Source organism: Dendrobates tinctorius, unplaced genomic scaffold (assembly GCF_039654945.1).
Source record: "Dendrobates tinctorius isolate UK_male_01 unplaced genomic scaffold, ASM3965494v1 ptg000005l, whole genome shotgun sequence".
Lineage (NCBI taxonomy): Eukaryota > Metazoa > Chordata > Amphibia > Anura > Dendrobatidae > Dendrobates > Dendrobates tinctorius.
Window position 1 is genome coordinate 37,205,221 of NW_027361673.1, and position 25,768 is coordinate 37,230,988.

Genomic DNA, 25,768 nt, shown 5'->3' on the forward strand with positions numbered 1-25,768 from the left:
ACAGATATGAACTTACAATTTTTCAGCTGATACTCAATGGCAGCCTTTAGGTTAAATGCTTCAATCAGCGCAGTTTCATGCAGCACTAAGGTATTACCCACGCTGCGGACATCAATTCCTTCAGTTGTCATGCCAACACCAAGCTCTAGAGGGCGATACACAGAAAAAAAAAAGAATGAGTGTTTTGCTCACGCTGCCTCATCGGACTCTTACATAATGATAACAACGCCTTGAATATGACTGAAATGCTGATGACATAGACTTACAAGGCACTAGTACATCGCTCACTGCCATTGCCTCCCGACTGACATCGGCCTTTCCTTCATATCACAAGAATATCAGATAGCTGCATGTTCACATTATAACTAAAGCGTGCTGTATTGTGTATATATCCTAGTGATCCACCACTGTAACCTACCTGGATGCTCTCGAATTCCATGTTCTATAATATCGGAAATGTATTTTAAAGCAGGCACGTATTGCTTCATTCTGTAGTAACATAGGGCAATGCTGTAGGACAAGTCTATGAGGACAAAAAGAGAAATAAACCACGATGTCAAAAATATAAAGCAAATAACAGCACAAACGTGTTACTTTAAAGTAGCTTGGCCTGTGCAAAATTTTTGCACATTGGTCATCGGGGGTGCAGGCAATTTCAGAAACTGCAAGCTGGTCAAATGTAAATGTATTTCATGAGATGATGAACAAAGACAGGTATTTATGTATGTAGATTGGTAATGCAATAAATTGGTTTGATAAGTAGAGGTCAAATAATGTCTTCCAGTTGAGGTGCCACCTGCAGGTCATTGTGTCTTTCTGCAGATTTATGAAAATGAATATTTAAACTGTATTTAGTGATAAAATCGTGAATGTGTGGTTTGTTTGGCTCTTTTCTTGCTGAAGGGAGCAAGTTTACTTTTCAAATGGTGTATCATGTATGACTGTGTGTGGGGCAAAGTAATCAAAACGCAGTGCATGTTTACAAATGTGTTTGCATATGTGACTCATCATTTGTGTGTGTGGGGTGAAGTAATCACCGAAAAAGCAGTGCATGTATACAAATGTGTTTGCATATGTGACTCACCTGCAGTGAAGTGTGCAATCCTCCAATGTGCCTGATATGCTGGGCAAGCACTTGAGCAAGCTGGAAAGACCCCCAAGGCAAATGTTTGGATTTGTTTGTGATGTCTGTAAGCAGCTTTGCGGTAGTGTGCTTTGGGGTAGTGTGCTACCAACTGCAGGTCATTTGACCTTTCAAGTGGTGTATCATTTGTTTGTGTGGGTGCAGTATGAACGGTGTGAAATTCAATAAGCAGTGCATGTTTACAAATGTGTTTGCATATGTGCCTCACCTGCAGTGAAGTGTGCAATTCTCCAATTTGGCTAAAATAGGCTGGGCAAGCAGTTCCGCAAGCTGGAAAGGCCCCGAGGCAAATGTTTGGATTTGTTTGTGATGTCTGAAAGCAGCTTTTTGGTAGCGTGTTTTGGGGTACTGTGGTGCTTCCTGCAGGTCATTTTTCCTTACTGCAGGTTTATGAAAATTAATGTTTAAACTGTATTTTGTCATCAAATCGTGGATGTGTGGTTTGTTTGGCTATTTTCTTGCTGAAGGGGGCAATGGTGTATCATTTGTGTGTGTGTCATGCCCGCCATGTCTGTTATGCCGCATGACCCCTGGAGCAGTGTGCACGTGCACCTGTCTTGCCTGTCATGTCTTGTGTGTTGCATGTCCCCTGGAGCAGTGTGCATGCGCACCTCACTGTTATACCTGTCATGTCCGCTATGCTGCATGACCCCTGGAGCTGTGTGCACGCGCACCTCATGACTGTTATGCTGCGTGATTCCAGGAGCAGTGTGCACACGCATCTCATGACTGTTATGCTGCATGATCCCTGGAGCAGTAGGCACGTGCACCTCATGACTGTTGTGCTGCGTGACCCCTGGAGCAGTGTGCATGTGCACCTCACCTCTTGGCTGCCTGCCGCTGCTGGTGCGCACTCGTGCTCCACCTCATGGCTATACGCCATTGCTTGTGCGCACATATGCTACCTCTCATGTCTGTGCACCATCGTTGGTGTGCACGCGTATCTCATGGCGGCATGCCGTTGCTGTGTGTGCACGCCTGTCTCTGCTCTGCCTGCTGTGGTCCTCTCTATGGTCCTGGAGGACCGAATCCAGCAATCCTCTCTATGATCCTGGAGGACTCGACCCGGATGTCCTCTCCTGGTCCTAACCCAGAAGTGCAGGTGATAATGCCCTATATCAGACCGCCCCTTCCTATGGTTGGGGCCTGATTATCTTGTTGCTTCCCTGCATGGCTGCTTGGTCGCTCCCTGTATTCTGCGCCCTGTATTCTCTGCCCTGTTGTGCTTCTCTGCACACGCTCTGTGCTTGTACGCTGTCTATTGTCCTGTGCCATGTCTTGTCTTTTGTGCCATGTTTTGTCTTTGCTATTCTTAGCCTTGTAGTACTTCCTATGTTCTCTGTCTTTGCCTGGCTTTCCTATTCTCTATCTTATTGTGCTCTCTAGCACAACCTCTGTTCCTTTTCTATACTCTGTCCTATGGTGCTCTCTAGCACATTCTTTGTCTAGTCTCAAGATTCTGCCTTGACCCGGCTCTGGGCTTCGGCCTACGTTCCGCTGCTAGCTCTACACTCCCTCTGAACTGGCTCTGGGCTCTAGCATACGCTCCACTCCTCTTTCTTGTACCCGGCTCTGTGCTTCTGCTTACGTTCCGCTCCTTGCTCTGTACTTTCCCTAGTCTTGCCTTGCCTTGTTTCTCCGCGTGCCCTTTGCACGCGCCTGGCCTTCCCTCGCCTGCCTGTATGTGCCTCAGCCGTGCCCGCCTGCTTGTGCCTCAGCCGTGCTCGTCAGCCACTGACTTAGCTGTGTCTGCCTGTTGTGCCTCAGCCATGCTCGCCTCAGTCTTGCCTGTCTGTCTGAGCCTCAACCCAACCATCTAGCCAGTGCCCTAGCCGTGCTCTGTGCTTCCTTGCACTCACACTGTCCCTGCACTGTGCATTGTGTGCCCTCTTAGCACGCGCAGGCACTAGCCTGCTCCTTGGCATACCTCCCCTTGCTTCTCAAAAGCATGTGCAGGCCCTGCCATGAACCCTGATGTGCCTCTAGCACGCACAGGCCCTAGCCTGTACCCTGGCGTGCCCTCTAGCATGCACAGGCCCTAGCCTGTACCCTTGGCGTGCCCTCTAGCACGCACAGGCCCTAGCCTGTACCCTGGCGTGCCCTCTAGCACGCACAGACCCTAGCCTGAACCCTGGCGTGCCTCCTAGCGCGCGCAGGCCCTTGCCCTAGCCTGAACCTGAAGTGTCCCTTAGCACGCACCCTGACTTGTACCCTGGTGTGCCCCTAGCACACACCCTGACTTGGACCCTGGTGTGCCCCCTAGCACACACCCTGACTTGGACCCTGGCATGCCCCCTAGCACACTCCCTGACTTGGACTCTGCCTTGGAACCTGGTGTGCCCCCTAGCACGCACCCTGCCTTGGACCTTGACGTGTCTCCTAACACGCACCATGTCTTGAACTCTGGCGTGCCTCTTTGCCTGAACCCTGGTTTGCCTGCCGGATTCCCGGAACTTGCCGATCGCTGCCAGAGATCCTAAGCCTGATGACTGCGGCCTGATGTCCGGAGCTCATGTCTGCAGCCTGATGCCCTGATCCTGTCGATCGTTGCCAGCTGTCTGGAGTCCGATGCCATCGAGCCCTTGCTGGGAACCCAGGCGTGCCACCTAGCATGTACCATGCCATGGACATTGGCGTGCCCATGCACGCACCTTGCTATGTTTTCCCTGTTATCACGTCTTGCACCTGATGTTACCTGAGTTCACGCTTTAATGAAGATAATCTGAGAACACGCTTTGTCTTGTCTTGTTTCCTGCACATCCCCTGTTGTCACACACTTACACATTGTGTCTTCCTTGAGCCGGCCGTCTGGTTCCAGCAGTCGTGGTGGCTCACCCCCTTGGTCTCGCCCCTGACACTCCCTGTATAGGGGATGGTTCCTCACAAGGTCAGCTCACCCTAGGTGGGTGGGTGCCACGACCCAGAGGGTCCACTCTAGAAAATGACTCAGCGATAGCTGACTCCGTCACAGTGTGTGGGTGCAGTATGAGCGGAGATACATAGTAATCACCGAAAAACAGTGTTTAGAAATAATAGCATACTAGAAAATGTTTTTGGCCAAAGCACAATAAACATGAACTGACAGAGAGAGGACTCAGTCCTCACAGCCTTACAATCCACAAATTTATGGGAAGGAGACAGTGGGTTAGGGGGTTGGTAATGAGGTGGCAATGGGGTGAGAGGCTTTCCTGAAGAGATGAGTTTTCAGGTTATGTCTGGAGGCTTCGATTGTGGAAGATAATCTGATGTGCAAAGGCACTGAATTCCAGAGGATGGAGGGTGATTGGGTTGCGTCTTGGAGATGTTTATCTAAGGAACATACAAAGGTGAAGGAGAGAAGGATATCTCATACAAGACCGATTAGATGTGAGGTTAGTTCATAGATGTTCGGGGGAGACAGATTATGATAGGTCTTTTAGGGGGAGTAAGTGAGATGGAGGTAAGATGATGGGTTCAGTTCTGTCCACAATGAATTTTAGAAAGCATAATGTGGAGGATATGGCTGATAAACACTCTGGGATTTGGACAGCAGAGGTGTGACATCTGGGCTAGGGAGGTATATTTGAGAGTCATCAGCATAGACAAAGTATTTGAAAACACTTTCTGAGTCTCAGGCTGAAAGGTATAAATGGAGAAAAGTAGGGGTCCCGGGACAGAGCCTTGAGGGATACCAACAGAGAGAAGGTAGGACGAGGAGGTATTGAGGGAATGGAGACATTAAATGTGTGAATAGTGAGGTATGAAATTATCCAGGAAAGAGCCAGGTCTTTGATTGCCAAGATGAGAGGATTTCCAGTAGAAGGGAACGGTCAAGTGTGTCAAAGAGAGGCCAAGTCTATGAGGAGGAGTACCGAGTATTGTCTATTTGAATGAGCAGTTAGCAGATGTTTGTGACTTTGATGACAGCACTTTCAGTGGAGTAGAGGGGAGGGAATCCAGATTTTAATTAGTTGAAGTGTGTGCTGAATGAGCTGAATGAGAGGTGGGAGGAAAGCTCAATGTGGACGTTTTCTTGAAGGAGTTTTGAGGCAGATTGGGGCAGTGATATGAGAAAATACTGTAGCTCGAAGCAGAGGACAGGTCAAGGGATGGTTTCTTCAGGATGGTGTGATGGTAGCATATTTAAAAAAGGAAGGGAATACACCAGAGGATAATGATAAGTTGAAGAGATGAGTTATGGCGGGGATAAGCACAGTGGTGAGGTAGGGAGGAGGTGGGATAGGATAAGGTGAAGGGCACAATTGTTGTGGTGTGACTTGGAGACAAGAATGACAAGCTTTACCCCAGTGATGGGAGGGAAGGTTTCAGGAGAAGGGAATGGGGCCGTTATGCAGCAGAGTTGTGGGGGTTGTACATTAAAGCTTTCTCTGATGTGGGCAACCTTGTCCTTGGAAGATGAGGCAATGTAGTCTACCGAAAAGAGGGATGTGTGAGTGGGCTTCAGGTAGGGGGTTGTGGGATAGATTAGCTATGAGACTTGTGAATTCTTATAGTTCAGTGTATCACCTTGTTCCGATTGCAGAATAGATATAAACATATATCACAAAATAAAAGGCAAAAATCGCTCAGCAAAGTGCTTCTCATCTCTGGGACTGAAAATGGCTTGAATAAACTTTCTATGTCAGCTGATTCCTGGCAATTGGTGGGCGTCAATAACGCTTATCAGAACTCACATATCAAATCTTTCAAAATACTAGACAACAGTAAAAGTAAAAAGAAAACTTGAAGCCGACTAAGAATACAAAGATAACCTAAAATATGAGACTCAACTGCATGTAAAATGTAAATTTTTATTTAATTAAATAACATATAAAATTGAGAATAATAGGGAAAAAAGAACTCAACAGGAGAAGAAGTTATGTAAATATTTGCAGATGTCATCCCTGGACCCCAGCGCTGCAAGGCTGCAGTGCTAACCACTGAGCCACCGTGCTGCCCTTTATAAACCAACACATGCCGGTGACAGGCTCTCTTGGAGTATTTGGCTTAAAGGGTATGGGCACATTAACTATTTTCAGCAGAAATTTCTGCACCAAGAACACATCTCTTGGGAGGAAAAACCATGTGTAACATACATACATTTTTTTAATTCATTTTTGTTGAGCTTTTTCCACTATTTATTTGAATGGGTAAAAAACATTGTAAAAACACTGACATGCTGCATATTTGAAACCGCTTCAAATCCGCAAGAAAAAAAAAAAAAGCAGCATGTGCATGAGATTTCAGAAATCTCATTTTCTTTACTGGAACTGTAAACTGCAGGGCTTTGGTGTAGACATTTCTGCTACAAATACTTTGTGTGCATATACCCTAATAAGTCCGGTGAACACTAGTTACCTACTACATTATGTATCCTGAGACTTTGGGCTCTATTTCTACTAGTATAGAATGTCCACATTTTTTTTTGTAGCAAAATGAACAGAAAAATCTTTGCAGAATCTTTTTACCTTGTTTATACCCCACGACTTGCATGGCAGTGATGAATTTTTTGCAGGCTTCTTCATATTGTCCTTCTTTGTACAGCAAGCATCCCAAATTAATTTCACTATCTGGATCATCAGAAGGTATCTGTTCTACCAAACTCTATCAGAACGTATCAAACAGATGATAAATAGGATGTAATAATAATAATATCATTCTAACAATAATCATGCAATGGAAAACATTATCAAAAGTCTGCATCGCTTCTGTTTCATTATATAAAAAAAAAAAAGAAAACATACAACGAATGATGTTTTGTCATGATTTAACAAAAGTCATCTTTTTGGAGATATGATAATCACAGGGCCTTTAACTGAGATGTGAATGGGTATGAACGGTCACAATACATTGGTCTGAAACTAAGGCTGATTTAATCCTAAAATGTCTATATATTTAACTGTGTTTTTTTAAACCAACTTCCTGTTTGATGACGTCTCATTTCAGAATCCCCATTGCATGCTGAGATACTCACACAAGAGATCATCAGGGGGCAGAGGCTGCAGTCACTGAAGAAGCCTCTGTTGCCACCCTGAAACAGTGTCAATAGTGACCTCTGTTTCAGGGGATGGGCTAGTCCCTGCTTTACTGAGCATGTGCACAGTGACAAGATCCTACCTTGATCACCTAGATCTTTCCATTTCTCCCTCTGCCTGGTTCCTCTCCCTGCTCCTCACTCTCCCTTCCTTCTCTCTATAATGGGTCGTGTCACATGAAAGCACAGAGAGCTAGCAGTTCATCTAATCTGAGCAAGATGGAGTTGAGCTCTTTTTACAAAGTGATGACAAGTTCCAGAGGCGGTGAGGAGGAATAATCGCTCATAAGTGGAGAAAGGATTTCTTCGATAAGATACAGTATATTACAACGTTTCATACAATTGCCTGTAATATTTGCTAAAAGTACATTTTAATTTAATTTCATACCTTAGCTCCTGATAAGTCATCTTCTCCATATTTAATACAAGCTTGTAATTTCAAAACCTAAGAAAAAATAGAGGTGGATAAAAGCTATAATCACAGTAATCACAGTGACAGACATGTATTTTATCACAAGCTATCTTCATCTGTTCAGGGGTCTGCAGGGAATATGAAATGTTCCTACAATTTACAATGATGTAAAACAATTGTAATCATTTGATCATGAAATTGCTACATTTGCTGTCTTGTATTGTATGTCAAACATGCTAAGTAGTCTCAAAGGTGGATCTTCACTTTGAAGCTGGCAATAGACATGTGTCAAATGTAGATTTGGTGACCTTCACCATCAATGGTTCATTCTTCCATCCAAAGGTCCATTTACAAAAGGACAACACTACAGTTGTAAGGTAAATAATAGATCTTTGGCTGTTGTCTGTGACGGGTTTTAAGTCGGCCGTAGACCAGAGAAACAGTCAGATGAGCCTGGATGCATCATAAGGATTGAAAGATGATCTACTACACTACATGGGGAAAAGAATTCGGACACATCTCATGGTTAAATTCAGAATTTCTTTTGGTCCCATTGCCACAGATGTAATAATATCCAGCCCTTAGCCACGCAGTCTGCTTTTACTAACATTTGTGAAAGAACGGGTCATACTAAAGAGCTCTCTGAATTCAATCACCGATACAAGTCAATTTGTGAAATTTCTCCTTCTAAATATTCCATGATTAAGAGTGAAATTATTGAAAGCTGAAAGCATTTAAGAACCAAAAGTAACTCAGACGCGAAGTGACTGACCAAATAAAGTTACAGATTAGGGGCGCTGAGAGTTGCGGTGCATGAAGGTCGTCAATGCTCTGCTAACCCAATAACTGTAGATCTAGTCTAAGATTAGTGCAAAAACTGTGTGCCAGAAGCTTCAGGAGTGGGAGCTGATAGCCAAGCAGCAGCACTCCTCAGCCTTATATCACCAAGCACAATGCCAAGTATAGAATGGATAGTGTAATGCATGCAGCCAATGGATCCTAGAGAAATATGTTCTGTAGAGTAACGAATCGCGCTTTTCTACCTGCAAGTCAGATGGTTGAGTCGGCGATTAGCCAATTCCATAGGAACCTTACCTGCCTGTCTACATTGTGCCAGCTGTAAAGTTTGGTGGGGGAGGGATAATGCTATGGAGGTTATAGGGTGTGTCAGGAGTAGGACTTACAGGGAAAGGAAATCTTTATGCATCAGCATATAAAGACATTGTGGACAACTGTATGATCTTACTTTGTGGGAACAGTTTGGAGAAGGCCCTATACTGTTAGGACTTGACTGCACCACAGCGCACAAAGTAAGGCATGGTTGGATGAGTTTGGTGTGCACAAAGTGACTCACACAGAGGCCTGGAGAAAACCGCATCTAACATAACTGAACTGTAACTGTGAGCCAGGTCCTCTATCCCAACATTGGCATCTGACCTCACAAATGATCTTCAGGATGAATGGGAAAAACTCTCAGTCACACGCCAAGATCTTCTAAAAACCCTTCCCAGAAGAGTGGAGGTGGTTTAAGCTGCTATGGGTCTAGGGACGGCATCCCCATGTTAATGCTTATGGATTTAGAATGGGATGTCATAAAACCTCCTGTAGGAGTAATGTGCAGGTGTCCTAATACTTTAGTCCATGTAGCATCTTATATATAATTGTGGATGCCATTTTCTAACCTAAGCCGGGATGGGTGGCACCGGAGTCAGAGCGTGCGCATACCGCCCTGTAGAGTGTCAACATAGCAGTGAGCACGCACCAGCCATCGAGATAATGGCGATGGCCGACGCGTGCACACTGCTATGTTTATGTTGTAGTAGAATTCTTCAATAAAATGGCACTGGAGTCAGCGCATGTGCATAGCGCGATCTCCGGCGCCATTTTGTTGAAGACACTGTATAACTGTACCAATAGAAATGCTCGCCACCCTGGCGTAAAACAGGTTCAATAGCTAGGTTTTATACAGGAACTTCCCTAGCATCGCCTAATGGCAGAAAACAAGGGCAAAACATGGATCAGGAATGGTCATTTCAGCAAGACCAATTCTTTCATCCCGTGACTCACTCTTCTCTCCCCATTCAAAAAAACAGGCATGCATGCAAGTGTAGGGTGAAGTCGGCAAAACAGGTGTCAGACGAATGGGAGTTTCATTTGTGTGGCCAGTGAGATCAATGCTAAACTCCAGCTTGAGAAATAAAACAGTTTGTATATGTCAAATGGGTTAAGATATGTAAAGATGCGAGAAATGTTACTCTGTCGCCTCATTGGGGGACACAGAACCATGGGTGTTATGCTGCTGTCCACTAGGAGGTGACACTATGCATAATCTAAAAAAGATTAACTATGGCTCCTCCTCTGCAGTATACACCCCTGGACGGCGTCAGCCTTCTCCAGTTTTTGCTTAGTGTCGCATAGGAGGCACACCTAAAGAATTTTTTCCTCTTTTTCACTCAGTTTTTTTCCGGATGACAGATGAAGAAAAGTGGGTCTCCTGTGAGACTCCCGGCATGGCTCCTTCCTCGGCCCCCTATTATGGGGTGCCCGGTTGAAGTTGAGATGGCTGTTCCCCATGTCGCTCCTTCCCCAGTCCTGCGGGTGCTGGTTCGAAGTCGAGACCCCCTCCTTCCCCAATTCCTTTTGGTCTTGGGTTAAGTTCGAGGCGAGGAAGAAGCCCCCTGATGGTGACAGCGGCAACCTCCCTAATCCCCCTTTGGGGGAATTAGGTTGAGATGCCTCAGGTAGGGTCTGTACCACGGCAATCTGCAGCCCAGCTGCGGAATCCTGTCGGGGCTGGGGGGGGGGGGGGGGGAGGGGAGTGCTGGCAGGCATGGGCATGGCACATACAGACAGAGGGCTCCCTGCGCCCGTCTTAGCGGCAGCAGCAGCAGCTCCATAGCATCTCAGGGGGACCCCTCACAGGGCCCCGCTTCCAATTGTGGCCCCACCGCTATCCTGCCTTTCAATCCGGGGAGGGTCTGGTTCAGATCTGACCCCCTCCCGGACTTCCGCTCCGGCCTGGAGCCCTTTCTGGGCATCGGTAACTAAATTTAGGCCGCGGCTTCGGTCTGAGGTCGCCGTCTCCTCTCCGCCCCCCGGCCCGCCCCCCCGGATGACAAATATGACACTCTACAGTGTCATAGAAGGGGCGGATCGAGACAGAAAGGGCGCGTTTTTACACATCTCTGCGCACTCTCTCAGCTCTCCGCCCCCTTCTTCTCCCTCCTCATCCTCTCGGCGGCCATTTCTGCTGCAGGCATCCGCAGCACCACGCCAGCCAGTCTCCGGGGGGCACAGGACTGTGGATCTTCGGCGCTGGACCTAGGGGCACGCTGGTGGGGTAAGATCACAGCTCGGGTTTTTTACTCGGCTGTGAATCCGGATTCCCTATAAGGCTCTCCTATAGGTTTTTTCCCTGCATAGCCACCCCTGTAGGCCCCTCTCAGCCAGCCCTTCCGCAATCTGTGCACTATGCCGGGCTCAAGGTCCAAGAGAACCAGGCAGGACTGCTTTTATGCATTCTGCACAGCCTGCAAAACCACTCTCCCCAGTGGCAGCACGTACCCGCACTGTCAGGACTGTATCTAGAATACTGGGTCAGAACCCCAAGAGGCTCCTACCAATGCTTCAGTGGCTACTACCACGCCGGAATGGGCTACCCAGATGTCACAGTCTATGACACAGTCCATAGATAACCTAACCTCCACATTGCTCCAGGCTCTGCAGGGTCATGTCTCGGCTATGAGCGTTACTCAGCAAAGGGACAGCTCCACTCAGGGACAGGCCGTTTCTGGCTCTCCCAGACGTTAGCGCACCCACACGTCGCGTTCCTCTGCGTCATCCCATAGCACACGGTCATCCCCTCTAGGGAGAGACATCGTAGTTCCAGGTCACCTAGACCGTCCCTTACCAGAGACAGACAACGCAGATCTCCACAGCGATCCCCGACGACAGAAGGCCTTCGCCCCAGCTCGCCCACCAGGGAACGCCTCAGCAATACGCAGGATGCGGAAGGCATCTGTGACTCCGACAACGAAATGGAGCGGTCTCAGGTCCCTTGTCCCCCTAGCAATACAGCGCTAGTTGAGGACATAATCTCTTCCATCCATCGGGTGCTGGACAATTCCAATCCAACCCCGGAAGCCCCAGAACACAAGATTTGCTTTGAAGGTGTTCTGAAACCACCTAAGGTCTTCTCTAACCACCCGGAATTTCAGGCGATCCTTACTAAGCAGTTTTCGCAGCCTGAGAAGAAATTCACCAATCTCAAATATTTGGAGGCTAGGTACCCCTTCCCACAAAAGGACACCAAGGAGTGGACAGATCCGCCTGAAGTGGACCCCCCAGTCTCTAGGCTAGCAGCACAGACCCTCCTATCACTGCCAGATAGCTCAACCCTCAGGGACGCTGCAGACCGGCAGGTAGAACGCATGGCTCGTTCAATCTTCGAAGCGGCAGGGGCCTCCCTGGCTCCCGCGTTCACTTCAGTATGGGCGGCCAAGGCCATTCTGGCTTGGGCCCAAAAAATGCAAACTGGCCTCTAAGCTTCAAACCCTGAGCTGTCGGACCAAGCGGTTCAAATAGCAGTGGTAGCAGATTACATGCTTCATGCAGCCCTGGATTCCGCAAGAGGTGTAGCGGGGATAGCATCAAACGCCATCACGATTCGGCGTATCCTCTGGCTGCGGGAATGGAAAGCGGATGCGGCCTCAAAGAAGTACCTCACGCATCTCCCGTACCTCAGTGGACGGCTTTTCGGTGAAAAGTTGGACACAATAATATCCAATGCCACTGGGGGAAAGAGTACCTCTCTCCCTCAACTAAAACCTAAACGCACGTTCAAACGGTGTAACCAAACACGATTCCGATCCTTTCGGAATTCTTCGGGCTGGTACGCCTCGCGTCCAGCACAGAATCGTAACCGCTCTCCACGCAGGGACAACCCACGGACGGCGCAGAGGCCAGACAGGAACTGGCAGTCGAAAACAGGCCAGGCGAAGCCCAAAGGAGGAAAAGCTCAAAATTTCTCCTTATCATGACTCACGAACTCCGGAAGACACCCCACCCGTAGGCGGACGACTTCTACTCTTTCAGCAAGTCTGGCTGCCTATTACAGAAGACAGGTGGGTCAGGGAAATAGTGTCTTCCGGATACAAGATAGAGTTCGCTTCCAGTCCACCGAACCGGTTCTTCCTCTATGTTCCACCAAACCGCCAGAAAAGGCTTGTGCTTTCCACCAAGCGGTTTCCTCTCTCCTTAAAGCAGGAGTCGTAGTACCGGTTCCCGCGGCCGAACGTTTCCGAGGGTTCTACTCCAATCTATTCATAGTCCCCAAGAAAGGAGGCAGCGTCCGGCCCATACTAGACCTAAAACAACTCAACAAGTATGTAAGAGTTCGTCACTTTCGCATGGAGTCCCTTCGGTCCATCATTGCGTCCATGGCGCAAGGACAATATCTTGCCTCCATAGACATACAGGACGCATACCTGCATATACCGATTGCTCCCGCCCATCAGAGATTTCTCAGGTTCGCAATCGACCAGGGCCACTACCAGTTCGTGGCTCTCCCGTTCGGACTCGCTACGGCTCCCAGAACATTTACCAAGGTCATGGCTGCCACCATGGACGTTCTACACTCCAGAGGCATAGTAGTCATTCCATACCTGGACGACCTTCTCATCAAGGCTTCCACCTTCAAGGACTACGAGGTCAGCGTCTCAATCACAATCGACACTCTGAGTCACCTGGGCTGGTTAGTCAACTTACAAAAGTCATCGACTACCCCAAGTCAGTCTCTGACCTTCCTGGGGATGCTATTCGACACCTCCAGGGGTCTGGTGCTCCTTCCCAGAGACAAGGCACTGGCTTTCCGTCTAGGAGTTTGCATACTCCTCCGCAATCCCCCCCGATCTCTCCGGTTTGCCATGAGAGTCCTCGGCAGGATGGCAGCATCAATGGAGGCGGTACCATTTGCCCAGTTTCACCTCAGGCCTCTTCAACTAGCCATCCTCAAGTCCTGGGACAGGAATCCTTTCTCCCTCGACAGGGAGTTCCGGCTAACATTGGCAACCAGGAGGTCCCTGTACTGGTGGCTCAAGCCAACCTCACTGGCAACGGGAAAATCCTCTCTCTCAGGTCAATGGAAGGTCCTGACCAACGACGCGAGCCTGACAGGTTGGGGTGCGATGCACCTACATCACAGGGCAAGTGGTCACCAGTGGAAGCGAACATGCCCATCAACGTCTTGGAAATTCGGGCCATCTTCCTGGCATTGAGAGCCTTTCGTCACTTACTGGCAGCCTCTCATATCAGAGTACAGTCGGACAATGCCACTGCAGTGGCATATGTGAACCACCGAGGCGGGACCCGCAGTACCCAGGCGATGAGAGAAGTGGCACATATCATCCATTGGGTGGAAGACACGAGGTCGGTACTCTCTGCGGTCCACATTCCGGGTGTGGACAACTGGGAAGCCGACTTCCTAAGCAGACAAGGAATGGACTCGGGAGAGTGGTCTCTCCATCCCGAAATCTTTCGACAGATCTGCCGTAGCTGGGGGACCCCAGACGTGGACCTAATGGCATCCCATCTCAATGCCAAGGTCTCCAACTTCATGGCCAGGACACACGATCCGCGGTCGCTCGCAGCAGATGCCCTGGTTCAGGACTGGACCCAGTTCCAGCTTCTGTACATCTTTCCACCTCTCCCCCTGATATCCAGAGTCGTGAGGAAGATCAAACACAAGGAAGTTCCAACTATCCTGATGGCGCCAGACTGGCCCAGACGTACATGGTACGCCAACATCGTACAACTTACAGCAGACGTCCCCTGGCGTCTCCCCGACCGTCTTCTGTCACAAGGCCCGTTCTACCACCAGAACTCAGGGGCTCTCAATTTGACGGAATGGCCCTTGAGACCTGGGTTCTAACCCAGGCAGGACTCTCAACGGACATCATTAGAACCATGATCAGGGCACGGAAGCGAGCCTCCGCCAAGATTTATTACCGTACCTGGAGAGCTTTCTTCACCTGGTGCGAATCTCGCGGCCAGATTCCACTCCCTTATTCCCGCCCAAAAGTCCTTGGCTTTCTCCAATCGGGCCTGGACACCAGGCTATCCCTGGGCTCGCTTAAGAGCCAGGTGTCAGCGCTCTCAGTGCTTTTTCAGAGGCGCATCGCTAACAAGCCGCAAGTAAGGGCCTTTCTCCAGGGGGTTTCCCGATTGGTTCCCCCCTACAGACGTCCACTGGAAACGTGGGACCTCAACCTGGTCCTGACAGCATTGCAGGCACCACCTTTCGAACCTCTTAAGGAAGTCCCACTCCGCATTCTATCACAGAAGGTGGTTTTTCTGGTGGGTGTCTGAATTGTCAATTGTCAGCACTCTCCTGCAGACGGCCCTTCCTAGCCTTTCACCAGGAAAAGGTGGTTCTCTGTACAGTCCCATCCTTCCTTCCGAAGGTTGTGTCCAACTTCCACCTCAATGAGGAAATTTCACTGCCATCCCTTTGCCTGGTTCCGGTTCATAGAGTGGAGAAGGCTCTGCATAAGCTTGACCTCGTCAGGGCATTGCGTATATACGTGTCTAGGACTGCGCCCTTCTGGAAGTCTGATTCCCTTTTCCGTCTTCCGGAAGGCGTTCGCAAGGGTTTGCCGGATTCCAAAGCTAGCCTTGCCAGGTGGATCAAGTCCACCATACAAGAGGCTTACCGCCTCAACAATTCTCCTCTTCCGGCCGGTATCACGGCACACTCTACGAGGGCGGTAGGGGCGTCCTGGGCCATTCGGCACCAGGCTTCGGCACAACAGGTGTGTAAGGCGGCCACTGGGACTAGCTTACACACGTTTACGAAACACTACAGAGTTCATACCCAGTCCTCAGCGGATGCGAGCCTGGGTAGACGGGTTCTGCAGGCGGCAGTGCCCCAAGTTTAGGGACCTGTCTGCACAATATTAGTCCATTGCTTCCCACCCAGGGACTGCTTTAGGACGTCCCATGGTTCTGTGTCCCCCAATGAGGCGACAGAGTAAAGGAGATTTTTGTGTACTCACCGTAAAATCTCTCTTAGCCTCTAATTGGGGAACACAGCTCCCATCCTTTTGCCCTTACGGGCCGTTTTTACGGTTGAGTTCTCATATTGTTCTTTGAGCTCGTAAATGGTTGCCTTATTAGAGGCATAGTTATGTTATTTCTGTTAACTTCCTCCTAATGCTTTTTGCACAACACTGGAGAAGGCTGACGCCGTCCAGGGGTGTATACTGCAGAGGAGGAGCCATAGTTAATCTTTTCCAGATTATGCATAGTGTTGCCTCCTAGTGGACAGCAGCATAACACCCACGGTTCTGTGTCCCCCAATTAGAGGCTAAGAGAAAGAGATTTTACGGTGAGTACACAAAAATCTCCTTTTTTAAGCTTCAGATGGTAGATGGTTACAGCTGGGATACAGGGAAGTGCTATGTAAATGTCCAGTGTCCTTACCTTGCTCTGATATGCAGGACTATCCAAGAGAAAAGTTGCTTTCATGGCCTCTGGGTACATACACGCCTTGTATAAAGACTGGGCATAATATACTTTATACTCTTCAACTTCAGGATTTATCTGCAGGAGTTGTTCATAGCAATCTCCGGCACTGACAAAGTCTTGCATCTGATAATAACAATATCCCAGAAGAGACAGACCGGCCCTAGACTGCAACGCAAAAAACAACATATACAGTATAGATCAGAAATCTACATACAAGATAATACACATCACTACATCTTCCAAAGGAAAGTACATCTGCACAGGAGTATATATCATTCACTAAGTAGAAAGATCCAGAAGTATAATCACTAGTATTAACATGACGTTACCCGGTACTGTTTCTGCAGTTCGATGCTGAGTATCTGCACTGCTTCTCCGTATCTTCCTTCCTTTATCTGAGAAAGAAAAGGCAGAAGTGATCATTTCCATTATTTATATAGGATAACACATGTATAATCTTATCTCAAAACTACTATTTCAGGGGTAAAAGGGAACCTGTCACTGTTCTTATCCTACTGTATGGGGAGAGGGTGAGACGCTGAGCTCAGAGGTAAAGGAAACCTGTCACTGCCCTTATCCCACTGCATGGGGAGAGGGTGAGATGCTGAGCTCAGGGATAAAGGGAACCTGTCACTGCCCTTATCCTACTGCATGGGGGGAGGGTGAGACGCTCAGCTCAGGGGTAAAGGAAATTTGTCACTGTCCTTATCCCACTGTATGGGGAGAGGGTGAGACACTGAGCTCAGGGGTAAAGGGAACCTGTCATTGCTCTTATACTACTGCATGGGTAGAGGGCGAGATGCTGAGCTCAGGGATAAAAGGAACCTGTCACTGCCCTTATCCTACTGCATGGGGAGAGGGTGAGATGCTCAGCTCAGGGGTAAAAGCAACCTGCCACTGCCCTTACCCTACTGCATGGGTAGAGGGCGAGACGTTGACCTCAGGGGTAAAGGGAATGTGATGTCACGGGTGACTGGATACTCCGCCTCCAGCAGGGCGAATTTCTATGACACCCGTGACCCTGGATACACCGCCTCCAGCAGGGCGAATTTACAGAGATAAGGGAAACACCAGGGAAACCGATACAATGGAGGGCCCTGCAGTAGGGAACGAGGACGTGGAGACCTCCTGCACTCCCCTGAGTTAGTGTCTCTACACTCCTGACGGTCCCTAGGCAGGTTTCGCACCTGGTGACGAGCAGGATACCTAAAAATCCTAGCTCGCCCTGCACCTATCCCTTTCTAATGAATTGGATGGTGCAGAAACTAATCCCACCACTGCACTAAAACACACATAAAGGAAAGTTACAAACAGGGAAAAACCACTTAGCTTTGCTCCGTTGCTATTGCTCCAAGCAACAGAGTCCAGCACCTGAGTACAGCTTTCCTCCTGAATAGCTGCTACTTCACCAAAGCTCTGTCAGAGCTGCAAGGAACTCCTCTCTAGCTCCTTCCTCCACCAAGGATGGTTGGAAATGACCAATATCACCAACAGTGAGTGAGACCACCTGACCCTCCTTTATAGGCAAGAGCCATAACACCTGCTAGTGATTCCCATGTAATAATACTAGCCACCACCGGGGGCGAAACTATAACTAAAGACACCACTGTGTAATGACCTAATGGCCACCAGGGGGCAAAACTAACTTTAAGCAAACAGCTTAAAGGAAAAAAAAAGGTTACATGTGCTTTTATCTGTCACAATCCAGCATGGATCGTGACAGGGAACCTGTCACTGCCCTTATCCTACTGCATGGGGAGAGGGTGAGACGCTGAACTCAGGGGTAAAGGGAACCTGTCACTGCTCTTATCCTACTGTATGGGCAGAGGGTGAGATGCTGAGCTCAGGGGTAAAGGGAACCTGTCACTGCCCTTATCCCACTGCATGGGGAGAGGGTGAAACGCTGAGCTCAGGGGTAAAGGGAACCTGTCACTGCCCTTATCCTACTGCATGGGTAGAGGGCACCTGTCACTGCCCTTATCCCACTGCATGGGGAGATGGTAAGATGCTGAGCTCAGGGGTAAAGGGAACCTGTCACTGCCCTTATCCTACTGCATGGGTAAAGGGCGAGACGCTGAGCTCAGGGGTAAAGGGAACCTGTCACTGCCCTTATCCTACTGCATGGGTAGAGGGCGAGACGCTGAGCTCAGGGGTAAAGGGAACCTGTCACTGCCCTTATCCTACTGCATGGGTAGAGGGTGAGACGCTGAGCTCAGGGGTAAAGGGAACCTGTCACTGCCCTTATCCTACTGCATGGGGAGAGGGTGAGACACTGAGCTCAGGGGTAAAGGGAACCTGTCACTGCCCTTATCCCACTGCATGGGGAGAGGGTGAGACGCTGAGCTCAGGGGTAAAGGGAACCTGTCACTGCCCTTATCCTACTGCATGGGTAGAGGGCGAGACGCTGAGCTCAGGGGTAAAGGGAACCTGTCACTGCCCTTATCCCACTGCATGGGGAGAGGGTGAGACGCTGAGCTCAGGGGTAAAGGGAACCTGTCACTGCTCTTATCCTACTGTATGGGCAGAGGGTGAGATGCTGAGCTCAGGGGTAAAGGGAACCTGTCACTGCCCTTATCCCACTGCATGGGGAGAGGGTGAGACACTGAGCTCAGGGGTAAAGGGAACCTGTCACTGCCCTTATCCTACTGCATGGGGAGAGGGCGAGACGCTGAGCTCAGGGGTAAAGGGAACCTGTCACTGCCCTTATCCTACTGCATGGGTAGAGGGCGAGACGCTGAGCTCAAGGGTAAAGGGAAGCTGTCACTGCCCTTATCCTACTGCATGGGTAGAGGGCGAGACGCTGAGCTCAGGGGTAAAGGGAACCTGTCACTGCCCTTATCCTACTACATGGGTAGAGGGCGAGACGCTGAGCTCAGGGGTAAAGGGAACCTGTCACTGCCCTTATCCTACTGCATGGGTAGAGGGTGAGACGCTGAGCTCAGGGGTAAAGGGAACCTGTCACTGCCCTTATCCCACTGCATGGGGAGAGGGAGAGACGCTGAGCTCAGGGGTAAAGGGAACCTGTCACTGGCCGTATCCCACTGCATGGGGAGAGGGTGAGACCTCAGGGGTAAAGGGAACCTGTCACTGCCCTTATCCCACTGCATGGGGAGAGGGTGAGACACTGAGCTCAGGGGTAAAGGGAACCTGTCACTGCCCTTATCTTACTGCATGGGGAGAGGGTGAGACACTGAGCTCAGGGGTAAAGGGAACCTATCACTGCCCTTATCCTACTGCATGGGGAGAGGGTGAGACCTCAGGGGTAAAGGGAACCTGTCACTGCCCTTATCCTACTGCATGGGGAGAGGGTGAGATGCTGAGCTCAGGGGTAAAGGAAACCTGTCACTGCCCTTATCCTACTGCATGGGGAGAGGGTGAGACACTGAGCTCAGGGGTAAAGGGAACCTATCACTGCCCTTATCCTACTGCATGGGTAGAGGGCGAGACGCTGAGCTCAGGGGTAAAGGGAACCTGTCACTGCCCTTATCCTACTGCATGGGTAGAGGGTGAGACGCTGAGCTCAGGGGTAAAGGGAACCTGTCACTGCCTTATCCTACTGCATGGGGAGAGGGTGAGACGCTGAGCTCAGGGGTAAAGGGAACCTGTCACTGCCCTTATCCTACTGCATGGGGAGAGGGTGAGACGCTGAGCTCAGGGGTAAAAGGAACCTGTCACTGCCCTTATCCTACTGCATGGGGAGAGGGTGAGACGCTGAGCTCAGAGGTAAAGGGAACCTGTCACTGTTCTTATCCTACTGTATGGGGAGAGGGTGAGACGCTGAGCTCAGGGGTAAAGGGAACCTGTCACTGCCCTTATCCTACTGCATGGGGAGAGGGTGAGACGCTGACCTCAGGGGTAAAGGGAACCTGTCACTGCCCTTATCCTACTGCATGGGGAGAGGGTGAGACGCTGAGCTCAGAGGTAAAGGGAGCCTGTCACTGTTCTTATCCTACTGCATGGGGAGAGGGTGAGACGCTGAACTCAGGGGTAAAGGGAACCTGTCACTGCCCTTATCCTACTGCATGGGTAGAAGGCGAGACGCTGAGCTCAAGGGTAAAGGGAACCTGTCACTGCCCTTATCCTACTGCATGGGTAGAGGGCGAGACGCTGAGCTCAGGGGTAAAGGGAACCTGTCACTGCCCTTATCCTACTGCATGGGTAGAGGGCGAGACGCTGAGCTCAGGGGTAAAGGGAACCTGTCACTGCCCTTATCCTACTGCATGGGTAGAGGGTGAGACGCTGAGCTCAGGGGTAAAGGGAACCTGTCACTGCCCTTATCCCACTGCATGGGGAGAGGGTGAGACGCTGAGCTCAGGGGTAAAGGGAACCTGTCACTGCCCTTATCCCACTGCATGGGGAGAGGGTGAGACCTCAGGGGTAAAGGGAACCTGTCACTGCCCTTATCCCACTGCATGGGGAGAGGGTGAGACACTGAGCTCAGGGGTAAAGGGAACCTGTCACTGCCCTTATCCTACTGCATGGGGAGAGGGTGAGACGCTGAGGTCAGAGGTAAAGAGAACCTGTCACTGCCCTTATCCTACTGCATGGGGAGAGGGTGAGACGCTGAGCTCAGGGGTAAAGGGAACCTGTCACTGGCCGTATCCCACTGCATGGGGAGAGGGTGAGACCTCAGGGGTAAAGGGAACCTGTCACTGCCCTTATCCCACTGCATGGGGAGAGGGTGAGACACTGACCTCAGGGGTAAAGGGAACCTGTCACTGCCCTTATCCTACTGCATGGGGAGAGGGTGAGACACTGAGCTCAGGGGTAAAGGGAACCTATCACTGCCCTTATCCTACTGCATGGGGAGAGGGTGAGACCTCAGGGGTAAAGGGAACCTGTCACTGCCCTTATCCTACTGCATGGGGAGAGGGTGAGATGCTGAGCTCAGGGGTAAAGGAAACCTGTCACTGCCCTTATCCTACTGCATGGGGAGAGGGTGAGACACTGAGCTCAGGGGTAAAGGGAACCTATCACTGCCCTTATCCTACTGCATGGGTAGAGGGCGAGACGCTGAGCTCAGGGGTAAAGGGAACCTGTCACTGCCCTTATCCTACTGCATGGGTAGAGGGTGAGACGCTGAGCTCAGGGGTAAAGGGAACCTGTCACTGCCTTATCCTACTGCATGGGGAGAGGGTGAGACGCTGAGCTCAGGGGTAAAGGGAACCTGTCACTGCCCTTATCCTACTGCATGGGGAGAGGGTGAGACGCTGAGCTCAGGGGTAAAAGGAACCTGTCACTGCCCTTATCCTACTGCATGGGGAGAGGGTGAGACGCTGAGCTCAGAGGTAAAGGGAACCTGTCACTGTTCTTATCCTACTGTATGGGGAGAGGGTGAGACGCTGAGCTCAGGGGTAAAGGGAACCTGTCACTGCCCTTATCCTACTGCATGGGGAGAGGGTGAGACGCTGACCTCAGGGGTAAAGGGAACCTGTCACTGCCCTTATCCTACTGCATGGGGAGAGGGTGAGACGCTGAGCTCAGAGGTAAAGGGAGCCTGTCACTGTTCTTATCCTACTGCATGGGGAGAGGGTGAGACGCTGAACTCAGGGGTAAAGGGAACCTGTCACTGCCCTTATCCTACTGCATGGGTAGAAGGCGAGACGCTGAGCTCAAGGGTAAAGGGAACCTGTCACTGCCCTTATCCTACTGCATGGGTAGAGGGCGAGACGCTGAGCTCAGGGGTAAAGGGAACCTGTCACTGCCCTTATCCTACTGCATGGGTAGAGGGCGAGACGCTGAGCTCAGGGGTAAAGGGAACCTGTCACTGCCCTTATCCTACTGCATGGGTAGAGGGTGAGACGCTGAGCTCAGGGGTAAAGGGAACCTGTCACTGCCCTTATCCCACTGCATGGGGAGAGGGTGAGACGCTGAGCTCAGGGGTAAAGGGAACCTGTCACTGCCCTTATCCCACTGCATGGGGAGAGGGTGAGACCTCAGGGGTAAAGGGAACCTGTCACTGCCCTTATCCCACTGCATGGGGAGAGGGTGAGACACTGAGCTCAGGGGTAAAGGGAACCTGTCACTGCCCTTATCCTACTGCATGGGGAGAGGGTGAGACGCTGAGGTCAGAGGTAAAGAGAACCTGTCACTGCCCTTATCCTACTGCATGGGGAGAGGGTGAGACGCTGAGCTCAGGGGTAAAGGAAACCTGTCACTGCCCTTATCCTACTGCATGGGGAGAGGGTGAGACGCTGAGCTCAGGGGTAAAGGGAACCTGTCACTGCCCTTATCCTACTGCATGGGTAGAGGATGAGACGCTGAGCTCAGGGGTAAAGGGAACCTGTCACTGCCCTTATCCTACTGCATGGGTAGAGGGTGAGACGCTGAGCTCAGGGGTAAAGGGAACCTGTCACTGCCCTTATCCTACTGCATGGGTAGAGGACGAGAAGCTGAGCTCAAGGGTAAAGGGAACCTGTCACTGCCCTTATCCTACTGCATGGGTAGAGGGTGAGACGCTGAGCTCAGGGGTAAAGGGAACCTGTCACTGCCCTTATCCTACTGCATGGGGAGAGGGTGAGACGCTGAGCTCAGGGGTAAAGGGAACCTGTCACTGCCCTTATCCTACTGCATGGGGAGAGGGTGAGACGCTGAGCTCAGGGGTAAAGGGAACCTGTCACTGCCCTTATCCTACTGCATGGGGAGAGGGTGAGACGCTGAGCTCAGGGGTAAAGGGAACCTGTCACTGCCCTTATCCTACTGCATGGGGAGAGGGTGAGACGCTGAGCTCAGGGGTAAAGGGAACCTGTCACTGCCCTTATCCTACTGCATGGGGAGAGGGTGAGATGCTGAGCTCAAGGGTAAAGGGAACCTGTCACTGCCCTTATCCTACTGCATGGGGAGAGGGTGAGACGCTGAGCTCAGGGGTAAAGGGAACCTGTCACTGCCCTTATCCTACTGCATGGGGAGAGGGTGAGACGCTGAGCTCAGGGGTAAAGGGAACCTGTCACTGCCCTTATCCTACTGCATGGGGAGAGGGTGAGACGCTGAGCTCAGGGGTAAAGGGAACCTGTCACTGCCCTTATCCTACTGCATGGGGAGAGGGTGAGACGCTGAGCTCAGGGGTAAAGGGAACCTGTCACTGCCCTTATCCTACTGCATGGGGAGAGGGTGAGACGCTGAGCTCAGGGGTAAAGGGAACCTGTCACTGCCCTTATCCTACTGCATGGGGAGAGGGTGAGACGCTGAGCTCAGGGGTAAAGGGAACCTGTCACTGCCCAAAACAAGACTGACCATCACTTCGAAACAGAAAACAGGTGTAAACAGGTGTATACGAAGAGTTGACACCTTCGTATATAACCAACAAAGCTGCACTCTGTAACACTATAGAATGAATAAGGCCCATAGCTAGAAAACATTGTTTAAAGCAAAAAATTGAATAAAAAGCAATCACTAATATGTACCCACAATAGATCCGACAGCTCGGCACACACAGGCCCTGCTGCAGCGCCATGACAGGAATAAGGCCTCAGAAAGTAGAACTGTGGGGCAGCAGTGGTGAGACATGAGGGCTGTGACTGATAATCTCACTGACGCGGCGTGATAATAAAGTATGGTCTCAGCCGCCTTTCCTATGGGCTGGGAAAAACAGGTTCTGCTAAAAGGTCTGTGCTGCAATACCAGACGTGTCCCGTACACAAAGGTGGCGCTGTTTGTGGGAAAAAAAACTGCCTTTATGGTAATCCAACATAACCCCCTAGTGAAGATGTGAGGAGAGGTGCTTTGTGCAGAGCAGGGCCGTACTCAGAGAAGACCCCCTGACTACATCCAGCGTCATGCAGTACTCAGTCTCACCAGTTTGTAGATGGTGGCGGTGTACTCCCCGTCCTTGATCTGCATGGCGGCCATTCCCGGTGGATGTCAGTATCTCAGAGTAATCCCCGGTCTCCTCGCCCAGATCCCAGTAACCAAGGCCGCTCATACAGCTCCCTGGCAACCGGCCGGAAGCCGAGCCCAGTAACCACGCCTCTCCGGTGAAATAGACGCTGATTCGCTGATTTAGCTGCTCTTTTTTTATTTTCCGCTCAACACAATAAACTTTATTGGTAGCGAGCAATGCTGGTGACCGGCGGCCACTGGTGATAGGACGTAGCTGCTCCGTGGCAACCAAACAGTGAGTGCCCGGCTTTGTGTCAGTGGCTGGCGGGCGCCGGTATGACTGGGTGCAGACCGCAGGGGAGTGCGGGACCGCGGCTTCTGGACTCAGGCTCTCCGGGCTGCTGTGCCATGTCTCGCCCCAAACTAGTGTCAGTCACATCAGGCAGAGCCGCGAGTCATTGTCCATGACGGCGGAGGAACTGCGCAGACTCGCTCCGGGCTCCTAGAACTTCTCTCTCATCATGTCCTCTCTTCTTCCCTCTCTTTCTCTGCCCTCCTCGTTAATATCCCCTTTTCCATTCTCTCTCTCTCATCTTGTTCCCACTCTTTCCCCTTCTTTCTCTATTTCTCTTTGAAGAGCCGGCGTGGGCTTGTATGTATCACACGTTCAGTATTTTACCTCAGGAGTGGGTGATAAATACAGGAGTGCTGACGTGTTTCTATTAGACTTTTCCTCTGATTGTTCCACTCCTGGTTTTGGCTTACAGATACTGAGGTAAAATACTGACCGTGTGAATGCGGCCTGAATCGTATGGAGCCTTCAGATCATTTGGTCAGATGTGGGTTCCAGGATTGGTAGGTCATTCATAGAGCAGTGGGGTCTCATACCCAACACCCCCACTGATCAGTTGTTTTTTTTTTGTTTTTTTTTTAAAGTGTGCATTTATTGTACAAAATAATACAATATATAAAGTTATATAAACTTTGCATGGCCATATTTGTACAAACCTACAGAAAGGACTAGGAAATCATTATATTTGTGCAACACAATTAATAGCATTGAATTTATAGGGAACCTGTCACCAGAAGAAACCCTTAACCTCTAGCTATGGAGTTAATTGCAGGTTAATAGCGTTTCTAACCTGCCCGGCGCCTGCATGTAGCCGAACGCTGCGGGGAGAAAATGAACTTTATTCTCCCCCTGGCAGCCTTCCTTTTCTGTCAGGGAGGCGGCTCTGCTGCGGGTTCAGTCACTGTTCTGCGATTACTGCGCCCCCATCCCTGACTGACAGTGGCTCTGCATTGGGGCCGTGGGTGGAGTAACAGCGGCAGCTCTGTAATCTCAGACTGAACCCCGCAGCGGAGCTGCCTCCCTGTCTAAAACTGAACTCTGCCGGGGGAATAAAGTTCATTTTCTCCCCGCAGCATGCAGACACCGGGCACGTTAGTGATGCTATTAACCTGCAGATTTACCCCATAGCTACAGGTTAATAACGTTTTTTCTGGTGAGAGGTTCCTTTTAAAAAGCAAAAAAAAAAGCCAACATTTTGGTTTGGCTTATACAAAAGTTAATCAAAGCTTAAGTTAATGTATGCGTTCCCCAAAATGATCCCACTGACCTTTGCAACTCATCCTGGAAACAAAAAAAAAAAAAACAAGCCTTATGTTGCCAAAAAATGTGTGGTTCCTAGAACATTACATGACGATAGAAAAGGAAAAGAAAAATGGATGCTCAGAAAGCTGAAAACTGGCTGTAACACCAAGGGATTGAGAGGCTATTGCTTTTCCTGCAGAAGATTCAGTGGTGTTAGAAAGGGGGTGCCCTGTCGAGGAACACTCTGCCCTGAGCGGGACCTCT

General features: G+C 50.2%; 2 protein-coding genes across 9 annotated transcripts in view; one reads left to right on the forward strand and one right to left on the reverse strand.

Moving 5' to 3' along the window:
- The window catches only part of LOC141084723 (intraflagellar transport protein 70A), a 67,046-nt gene extending 42,961 nt beyond the window's left edge, over positions 1-24,085 (reverse strand). For both annotated transcript variants that reach the window (XM_073569598.1, XM_073569596.1), the window contains exons 1-7: positions 23,887-24,085; positions 16,422-16,487; positions 16,048-16,257; positions 7,546-7,602; positions 6,592-6,727; positions 419-523; positions 17-145 (exon numbers count right to left, since the gene is read on the reverse strand). In XM_073569598.1, coding sequence (XP_073425699.1) covers positions 17-145; positions 419-523; positions 6,592-6,727; positions 7,546-7,602; positions 16,048-16,257; positions 16,422-16,487; positions 23,887-23,940 — 757 coding nt within the window. In that variant the 5' untranslated portion in view covers positions 23,941-24,085. The remainder of the gene's footprint in view (positions 1-16; positions 146-418; positions 524-6,591; positions 6,728-7,545; positions 7,603-16,047; positions 16,258-16,421; positions 16,488-23,886) is intronic.
- A 4-nt stretch (positions 24,086-24,089) lies between these two features.
- NPHP3 (nephrocystin 3) overlaps positions 24,090-25,768 on the forward strand; it is a 123,734-nt gene continuing 122,055 nt past the window's right edge. For 4 of the 7 annotated variants that reach the window (XR_012231089.1, XR_012231088.1, XR_012231087.1 and 1 more), the window contains exon 1: positions 24,615-24,765. Coding sequence is in view for 2 of the 7 variants with exons in the window: in XM_073569561.1 (XP_073425662.1) it covers positions 24,706-24,765 (60 nt within the window). In the remaining 5 variants the exon portion in view is untranslated. Of the gene's footprint in view, positions 24,206-24,613; positions 24,766-25,768 lie in introns of those variants that run through there. The other 3 variants (XM_073569580.1, XM_073569588.1, XM_073569583.1) reach the window with 2 other exon arrangements.